This window comes from Sesamum indicum, linkage group LG8 (assembly GCF_000512975.1).
Source record: "Sesamum indicum cultivar Zhongzhi No. 13 linkage group LG8, S_indicum_v1.0, whole genome shotgun sequence".
In the NCBI taxonomy this organism is placed as follows: Eukaryota; Viridiplantae; Streptophyta; class Magnoliopsida; order Lamiales; family Pedaliaceae; genus Sesamum; species Sesamum indicum.
In genome coordinates, this window is record NC_026152.1 from 10,547,150 (window position 1) to 10,557,456 (window position 10,307).

The 10,307-nt window shown below is 32.0% G+C and overlaps 1 protein-coding gene across 1 annotated transcript; it reads left to right on the plus strand.

Moving 5' to 3' along the window:
- LOC105168203 (protein JINGUBANG-like) lies at nucleotides 8,502-10,009 on the plus strand. Its single transcript, XM_011088180.2, has one exon. The coding sequence runs from the start codon at nucleotides 8,587-8,589 to the stop codon at nucleotides 9,835-9,837; it is 1,251 nt and encodes a 416-aa protein (XP_011086482.1). The 5' UTR covers nucleotides 8,502-8,586; the 3' UTR covers nucleotides 9,838-10,009.

Sequence of the window (10,307 nt, forward strand, 5' to 3'; positions counted from 1 at the left end):
AGTTACGAGCTCGAGCTCGAGCTTTATATCTAGTGGTCAAGCTCAAGCTCGATCCCATTTATGCTAAGCTCGTTAATCCTCCTTTATTCTAAAGTATTTAGATTAATATCATAATAAATTATCAATGATAATTTTGTATTTCGTATCATCAAAATTAAAAAAATATATATTGACATTTTAAATAAAAATTTATAAACTCCTAATATTTTACTTTAAATTGCATAATTAATTTTTAAAAAAAACTATTAAATACTCTGAAAAATCACATGAACTTCAAAAAAAATATGATTCGACCTAAACATCCTCTTAATTTGTTTCGCAATGTTTCTATCTATCTTCTATACTATATAAAAGAGAAGGGCTTTCTATATTTATAAACGACGGTCAATGACACTGTCGCACCAATATTTTATAAAGTCAAAAATACCCTTCAACTAAATAATATCATTAACTTATTCAACTTTTTAAATTTTATATTAATTGATAAATTAATTTTCTTTTCTTTTCTTTTCTTTCTTTTTATAAATATAATATATTGATTTATATATTTTATTTTTATATTATATATTTAAAATCATAAAAAATTATTTATTATATGCACACAGAAATTACGGTATCACAACAGCTAGTATTATTATAAAGGAAAGAGGATTTATAGTCCGAAAATGGTAGTTTTGATACCACTACACCGATTTATTATAATATCAAAAATGTCCTTCAACTTCCCAACTCATGTTAAATTAACTATTCAATCAAGTTCATTTAGAAAATTAATTCCAAGCAATTACATATACTTGAAAATTAAATCTACTCCCATTTTATTTAAGCTTATTGTTGATTGAAATTGAAATAATATATTAGTATTTATTTTGCATGTGTATACAATCATCATTATCAATAAAACATATATTGTGCCAATAAGGTCTAGCTCAGTTGATGAAGCTGAGGCCTCATCATCTTAGAGTTCATGGTTCGAGGGTCATCTTATGCGTGAGATGTTGTTTCTACTGATACTAGGTGTATTGTTTCTACTGTAGTAGTAGGTGTTAGTTTATTTAATATTATTATTCAGAGTATGATTGTTGTAATGGTCTTTGTTAGATATTGATAGCCGACAGGAATGATTATAATCAATTTATTTCAATTAATAATAGTTCATCGCTCTTATTTAAAAAATGTAACACATATTGTACAAAGTGCCAATTTTTAATTTAATTGAGTAAAATATGTTTTGATAATTAATGCATTAAAAAACATTACTAGAAAATTTTATATGTGAGGTTGTAAGATAATTATAAATTTTAATAAAATAAAAGATAGTATTAAAAATTATACGTATAGGTAATGCGTGCCACTGTATCTAGGCATCTCAACTGCAAGCTTAGAGGACCATTGAAGGCTAAAAAAGCAAGTGTGGGCCGAGCGCTGTTATGGGCTTACCAAAACTCTGGCCCACTAAGATAGATAGATAATACCAAAGAGATAATGAGGTTTTGGTCCCATCTCACAATGATTGCACATGAATGTTATGATGATGATGATGATATCACATATATAAATCACATAACCCATTGGGGACTAGTAGAGAAATTTAAAGAAATTTATTAGAGGAAAAGGAAGTATACCAATCACCAACACAAAAACAATATCATAACATCACTAAGGGTGTTTGGCAGAACTTATTTCAAATATTTTTATAATTTTTTTTTATATTATAAGATGTTCTAAGATTTTATTTTGAAAATAAATTTTTAATTAAAAAAATTGTGTGAAGTTAGTTTTTTTTTTTTTAAAGACGTTATAAGATTCTAAAATATCTTATTTTTTGGATCTTATAATCTTTTAAAAAATAATCCGTCAAACGAGTTTTTAAAAGCTTATAAGCTCAGCCAAACACCCTCTAAGGCTCCATTTGGTTGTTTGAGTTAAAAGGGAAAGGGAAAGAAAAGTGTGAATATTAAACTTATTCTATTATTTATATATTAATTTTTTTTTTATAAATTAATACTCGATACGTTGATAACTTCTTTAAACTAATAATTTTTCTCAGTTCCAATTGGGCCCGAGGTCTAAATTAATAATTTCGATAAATTAATGTGATAATAGTTTTTTGGAAGACCCTTATATAAATTTATGGTCCCTTCAACATTATAAATTAATAATTCTATAAAATTATAAATATAACTAGAACAATTTAATAAAATATGATTTTGTTGTTGTTTGTTTCTTTTAAAAATTTAAATCTAGAGTTTCATCCAGAAGCTCTAGTGTCGCATTCTCATACTACTAAATCTAGAGTTTCATCCAGAAGCTCTAGTGTTGCGTTCTCATACTACAATAAAAAATTACGAAGAGTTGTTGTTGCTCTGTCATTCCTTCTACGTAAATGTCTTATTCATGAAAAATAAAATTGGTTCACTGAATAAAAAAAACTCTTTAAATTATTATTATTATTAATTTATCAATTAAATAGTATTTTTTTAAATTAATAAAGTTACATGGTCCTGATATTATTAATTTAGAAAAATATTACTCTATTTTATCTTTTTTTCAAATTATTTGATATGTATTGATTTAGTTGTCTTTTGCAAGTCATGTATTAGATTTTACAATGACTCAATAACAAGTAATATATTTTGGGTAGTAGTGCTCATCTTTGCAAAAACTTTTCAACGATTAAGTCAGTAAGAAAGTCGAGATAGAAAATTAAAATATTAAAAATTTATACCTTGTAAGGTATTTATAGAAATGGGTTTATTGTGTAAGATCGAATGTGGCGTTGACGCTTGTCCTTTCATAAACCTCCTGCTTTTGGAATCTTGAACGAATAAATCGATTTGAATTAGATAAGTTGTGACTCGAAAAAATACATAATCTTGATCTATTTGAGTAAATATTTATTATTCGAGAGCATGTTGATCTCTTTTAAAAATATTTTTTTAACATTTAATAATGTACATTTACAAAATTAAAAGTTGTCCTTGGGGTAGTATTATTTTTCGGACCCACAAAATTAAACCTTTTTCAACATCATGTGATTCATACTTCCCACATCAATGTCCAATTAATTACACTAAAATTAGCAAACTCTATGCAATAATATGAAGTTGCTAAAAGTTTCATCAATTTGTGTATTATCATGGATGGATTTTCAAACACTAGACAGCATAGTACTCATCAACACCGTCACATTCAAACAAGAAAATTTGTCCAACATCATTTTCAATAATAGCAACCAAATGGATAAAAAGGGACTGCCCCGATCCAACTTGCATCCACCGTTGTTACGGAACCCTAAGAACCCTAAAAATTAATATTTTTACACCTCGAAATAATGCCAATCGATCAACTTGAAACTTTTCTTGCATTTGAATCTTGATGTTGATGTTCACCATTTATAAATTACAAGGGATAAAGCCAATTTGCCCCCTCTAAAGTCAAGAAATTACCAAACGGGTTTTGGGTTCAACTTGCACCGATCCGATTCATTGACCTTGCATGATGATCGTCGACCAGAAGATCATCGAGTGGTTAGGGTGCAATCACATGGATCCATACATGTCCTAACACAAAACATGTATCATTTGTAATTTAGTTATCATTCAACTTAAGTATTAAAAAATTTAAGTCGAGACTACATCGATCATCATAATTCATTACATACTCGATCAGGAACTTGACCCGATAATTATGGGTAGATTCGATTTGATGAGACCCGAGCTGGATATCAAATGTGGGAAAGAAGGAAAAGTAGGAGGTGGTTTGAATTTTTGTGGTTGATGAGTCCGTTTCAAGCTGTACTAATCATTTGACTTGCGATGGTTGTAATAAATGTCTTGTCCAAATGATGCCTCTTTTCTGCCTAGCAACGGATATGGAGCAAAACTTCGAGGAAAGGGGGAAGAGTAGAGTAGACCCACATGTTTTTGGCCCATACGGTGAAGAAATTCCTGTGAAGCAGATGGAACAACTTGCACTCTGTGACCCCATATGTATGATCATCCTAAACCATGCGCATTCTTTTGTCTAATTCGACTACATTTCTTGATATATAAAATTTATATAATTTGATTAAACAAAACTTGAAGTTAAATTTATAATTTATGGCTTACATATATTTTTTGTCCTGTAATTGAATTTTTTGACGTTTTCGTCCTTTAATTTTATATAGTAGTATTTTGGTTCTATATTTTTTTAATTTTCATAATTTTAGTTATTTTTTAAAACCGGAGTTCACCCTTTTCACATAAAAATGCGTATGTCTCTCATGTGATATCTTGAAATTTGGACTTTTGTTCCTATTGACCCATTCTGTCAGCATTTTCTTCTTTAACTTGTTAAGATAGTATTTTGGTCCTGCATCTTTTTAATTTTTGCAATTTCAATTCTTTTCTCATTAGAGTTTATTTTTCTCGTCGATTGGGGTGAACTTTAGTGAATAAAATGATCGAGATCAGAAAAATTAAAAAAATATAGGACTAAAATACTACTTTTAAAAGTTAAAAAATAAAAATAACAAAAAATCTGAGTTTCGGAACCAAAATTACATTTAATCCATAATCTATTTATGAAGTTATATTGATCATTAAGTTGGATAATATTTTAATGATTTTTGACGGGAAAAACATTTCATGCCAATTAAATTCTATTGCTTAGGAGAATCATAACGAATTTAACTCATCAATTTCCTTTACACTAATAAGAAAAATAAAGAGAGAATATTTTCTTTTAAAAAAATTATAATTAGTTATTTGAATTATTTACCTAGTTCATCTATATTATCAACATGAGGCAAAATAATCAATGCATATAATGATGAATGATTTACGACTTGATTGGTGTCCAATTGTACGAGGTATTATCTATTCTGATTTTGTCCTGATAAGACGTCTTGATAAGAAGAAAAGACGTTAGAATTTATTATATGCCGTTGAAGATCATTGTTGTAGGATAATTGCCTGCATCAGGGTAAATTATATTTTTTGTCCCATAAGTGGACTTGTTTTCGATTTTGGTTTCACATTCAGGTCAATTGGCACATTGAGTCCCATATGTGGGTTTTTTTTTTTCAATTTGAGGATCATTTAGGAATTTTCGTCCAATGAATAACGGCAGCTGCTCTCTCCGTTAGTCAATATAAGGATAAATTATATTTTTTGTCCCATAAGTGGACCTGTTTTCAATTTTGATCTCAAACGTAAATATACAAATTGACTTGAGTGTAGGATCAAAATTAAAAACAAGTCCACTTATGGGACCAAAAATATAATTTACCCTCGTGCTTGCATCATATACATTAAATGATACAATATTTGTATATGCAAGTTTGGAGTAGTCTGAATTAGTGCAAGTGATTGTGGTCTATACAGAAGCCACTGTTCTCAAAACAAAAAATACAAATAAAATATGACGTTCTGACTACTATACAATCTAAAATTAAAATTGAATTATTGTCATTAACAGTTATAATTTTTTCAAGAAACAACTTATAAACTTAAAAGTTTTCCTTTGTGCTGCATAAAATTCCATGTGCGACACATTTATTTGGACTAGTGAAGGTGACTTTGACCTAAGGAAAATTGAAATTGGAACGCTTCTAGAAGTTACTTCGCTAACAAAGAGTGTTACATCGACATTTTTATTTTACACTTTCAACAACAAAATTTTTTTATTGAAATCAAGTTTGATTTATATTTTTATAGATTTTTTTAAACCCCCCCCCCCAAAAAAAAAAAGAAGAGGAGCATTGTTGTTCCGAAAAAAAAAATAATAATAATTGATTTTTGGGGTGATTGTTATTCTAAATATAGTGGGTTCGGTTCTTTAAAAGTGAACCGGTAAAACACACCATTGTTAAAATCACGTTGAGGAAAGCCCGGAAGATGGTTATCTTATGCTCGAATTAGTATATAGTTGGAGAAGATAATAACGGTAATAAGAAAGAATGGGGTCATATAAGCTATATTTGGTGCCAATATTTATAGGAGAGACCTAATTGTACGATTTTGCGTGCGCTATTGATAGAAAAATTCTTTGCCCCGATTAGGTTTGGTCGAATCAAACTAATTAAAGAACAAGTATAATAAGTCACTTTTCCCTAACTGTACATATATTGTACTTATCATATGATTGATTCAAGTTTAACAGAGTAGGGTCCAAGTAGATATTTCCGTCATTGATATTAAAATAATTTAACAGTGAATTCATACATATTAGGAGTTTATTGATCTTACAAGTAGGGTCATGGAGATCTTGATTCAGCGCTAAAGCTTCCATAGCTTGTCTGGAGGTTGAAGGTAGTAACCAGAAGGTCTAACAAAACCTTCTTGATCAATATTTAAACTGCTAAAGTAAGGTTGTCCAGATTTTAAAATAAAAAAAGAGTTCGATAAATTTATCGAAAAATCAAAAGTATTTAGAGGGAAGTTCATAAGATGACTTTTATAAAATATCTCCACATGCATCAAGTATATATAAATATATATATATATGTCAGATAAAATAAAGGAAAAATTGGTCATGGAAACACGGAAAATTGATCTGGAAATTGGAATAAAGTGAATAAGGCAGCAGTGTCCTGCAGGGCGTGGAGTAGGCCCAGGGAATCACTAAAACATCCTACGCGCAAATTGGACTGGAAAGAGCTGTCTTTCCAATCCCCTGTCTTCCATTCCATGCACCCTTAATATACTACATTTTTTTTTATTAAACTCAATAAATAAATAAATAAGATTTAGAAAAAAAATATTTGTGATGTAGACCAAAGTATTTCTTAATTTCTTTACCTTATCTTATACGGTCTCCCGACTTCCAAGAAATCAGCATCGGCAGTTTTTTTTTTATTCTTCTTCTTACTATTATTATTATCATCATCAACATAAAAATTGTTAATTAAGCTATGAATCTTTTGCTTTCTTTCTTAATAATTTTTTATATTAATTATTTTGGGTTCTCCTTTCTCGGCTCACCTATCAATTGCAAAGATATTTTTTTTAAATTCCAGTTGATAATTCCATAATTTAAATTAGATTTACTTGTAAAGATAATGACTGTTGGATTTATTCTGTATATTAACGGCTAAATTTGGTACGAAAGTGGAGTTGATTTTTGTAATATTTGTGTGGAAACTTCTCCGCGGATTTGCATTTGGCCATGAAGTACGTATTTTGACAATCTCTCCACAAAAGCAATTTACATTTTTCGAAAAATATTCTTATATACTAATAGGCTGTATATCAATTATTAATACTAAAACATCTGTAAAATGTTATAAAATTGGGTGAAACTCCATATTCAAACGCCCAGCTCGATCCATCACCGTACATGGTCCGTATTATACGAATCATGTAAAATTACTTTGATAACCTTGAATTTGTCTAGAATTGTACTCATCTCAAGTCTCAAAGAATCCACGGAAGTGGTAGGGTCAAGACTACCACCTTTGCCATGCATAATACAAAGTAAAAAAGACAACGTCATTGGCATCCAGCCCCAACTCGTGGAGTGGAACCATCTGGTTTTATCCTAAGCCGCAGGTGGTCCTTATAAATGACTGTGAAGAGCAGAATGTGCGCATGACTTTATCAGTACAAAATGTGACTGATTATATATGTGAATTTACATTAGTGCCCATGCTTTGTGATTTGAATATTAATTTTGTTTGGTGTACTTTCAGGCCCAAATCAAATTTAATCGAACTGAATCGATCACACAACAAATGTATCATATTTATAGTGTGATTTGTCACTTTTCTTAAATCATACACCAATCATACAATAAGTGTATAACAGTAACTATATAATTAATTCAAATCATGTCAAACTTTATTCGAATTAAAATGTCTCGTAGATCCGCTCTTTTTCGGTATTGAAGACTACCTATGGTCTTTGGGTTGGCGTACATTTTCCACTCTCTTACTCTTTGTTTCGCTAATCTGTGCTTTTTATGCTAATGTACGCCATTATTACAAACGATTCTTAGAAGGATAAAAAGAAAGCTCTATTCTTAGTGAATAATGTTTTGTTATGACATAGAATTTATTGCAAAATAGACTTGCAAGAAAAGATTGACAAAGCCACGATTAAACATTCTTCACCATATAAAATGAAATGAATATATCTAAATTAATGAGCCAAAGAAAAATTTACTAGAATGGAGAGTTACATACCTTTAAATTGGCCAAGGACAACGCTTTCCGATAATTCAAGAGATTCATCTTATCCTTAGTTGCTAATTGCCACAAGATCATGTGTAGTTGACAATTGCTTTTTTTTTTTTTATTTAAAAATTATAATAATAAAAATTTATCATTTTTAGGTTTAAGAACATTAATGGGAATTGACCACCCGATGTTACATGCAACCAATTGATGCAACAATTATTTGTAGGAATTGATTTTCTTAATTAAACCACGTTTTGCTAAAATGCGCCATCCTACGCCGTCCCCACATCTCTCTCTCTCTCTAGAATGGTTGTCTTTATAAGTGAGATCTCCGACTTTTTCTGTTCTCATAAACGACTGCGTGGAGTTCAAAACCCGCCATTCTTTCTACCTTACTCTCACTCTTTCTTCTCAAGAGACGGAAGATGGGCAGAATTCTTCCATGCCCTTTGTCTTTCCACCCCAACAAACCCCAATACTCTGATCAATCACAATCCATCACCCACTATTCAGATTCATCTTCAAACTCATCCCTCGCCTCTCAATCAAGTCTGCCATCTGTTCCTTCTCTAACACCACCCCTCGAACATCCCACCGCCACCAGAGACAGCGCCTCCGCCTACCACCACTGCCTAGCCACCCTTAAAGGCCACTCTTCCTCCATATTCTCCCTTGCTCTCGCCGGAAAGCACCTCTACAGCGGCGCTTCAGATGGAGAAATCCGCGTCTGGGATCGTAGTCCCTCTTCGTCCCACGGATACACAGTTGCAGAAGGCTGCAGTTCTGTGAAATCGATCGTGGTCTCAGGCGACAAGCTCTTCACCGCCCACCACGACCACAAGATCCGTGTATGGAAAATCGATAACTCCACGGATTACCAAAAATACAAGCTTGTGACGGTTTTACCGACTATTAGCGACAGATGTATGCGTCTTTTCTCTGCCAAGAACTACGTTAAAGTGCGCCGGCACAAGAAATGCACGTGGGTTCATCACGTAGACGCAGTGTCAGCGCTGGCTTTGACAAGAGATGGCTCTTTGTTATACTCTGTTTCGTGGGATAGAACCCTCAAAGTCTGGCGAACTTCAGATTTCAAGTGCCTGGAATCGGTCCAAAATGCACACGACGACGCGATCAACGCCGTCGTCTTGTCCGACGACGGCCTCGTTTACACCGGCTCAGCCGATAAAACAATCAAAGTCTGGCGAAAACCCGACGGGGAGAAGAAACATTCACTCGTTTCCACTCTCGAAAAGCATAAATCGGCTGTGAACGCATTGGCTTTAAGCAGTGACGGTTCGGTGCTGTACTCCGGCGCCTGCGACAGGTCGATAATTGTGTGGGAGAAGGACGGCAGCGCAGCCCATATGACGGTAGCTGGAGCGCTGAGGGGCCACACCAAGGCTATCTTGTGCTTGTCCGTTGTGTCGGATTTGCTGTTCAGTGGATCGGCTGACAGAACAGTGAGAGTTTGGAAGAGATCAACAGGGAGTGGGAATAGTTATTCTTGTCTGGCAGTTCTTGAAGGGCACAGAAATCCTGTCAAGTGTTTGACAGCAGCTCCGGACAGCAACAACAGTAACAGCAGTAATGATTCGGGCAACTCTTACCTGGTTTACAGTGGAGGTTTGGATTCTGAGATTAAAGTTTGGCAGATTCAGGTCCCCCGTTCTTAGATTTATTTTTTTTTTTCCTTTTTTTTACCTTATATTTGGACATTTTGGGACAAAAACTTGTACATGTTAGGAAGGAAAACATACTACATTTGAATTCCTCTACAGTTTCCACTCCTTTTTTATTTTTTTTAATTTTCATTTTTGTAAAAATAATGGATATTTGTTTCTTTTATATCTTTTTTTTTGGGCATCGCCGCTTATATTATTTTGTCATAATAATTAATTAATATTGCTAGGATGGAAAGCGGTATGGGTGAATTATTAATTCGATTTATTATTTTAAGTTTTGTTTTGTACCAAAAAACATAACGATTTTGCCTTTTATTTCTATTACGAGTTGGGATATGTTTTTAAAATTATAAATCATTTATAAAAGTACATACAAATTACCTACACATACAAATCCTTATATCAAAAATTAAAAAAATTCAAAATCATCGACTAGAAGTTGTCCATTCTTACATGCTAAG

Bases quoted from the DNA above. Each gene is read 5' to 3' on its own strand.
- LOC105168203 (XM_011088180.2), top strand. From the start codon at position 8,587: ATGGGCAGAATTCTTCCATGCCCTTTGTCTTTCCACCCCAACAAACCC.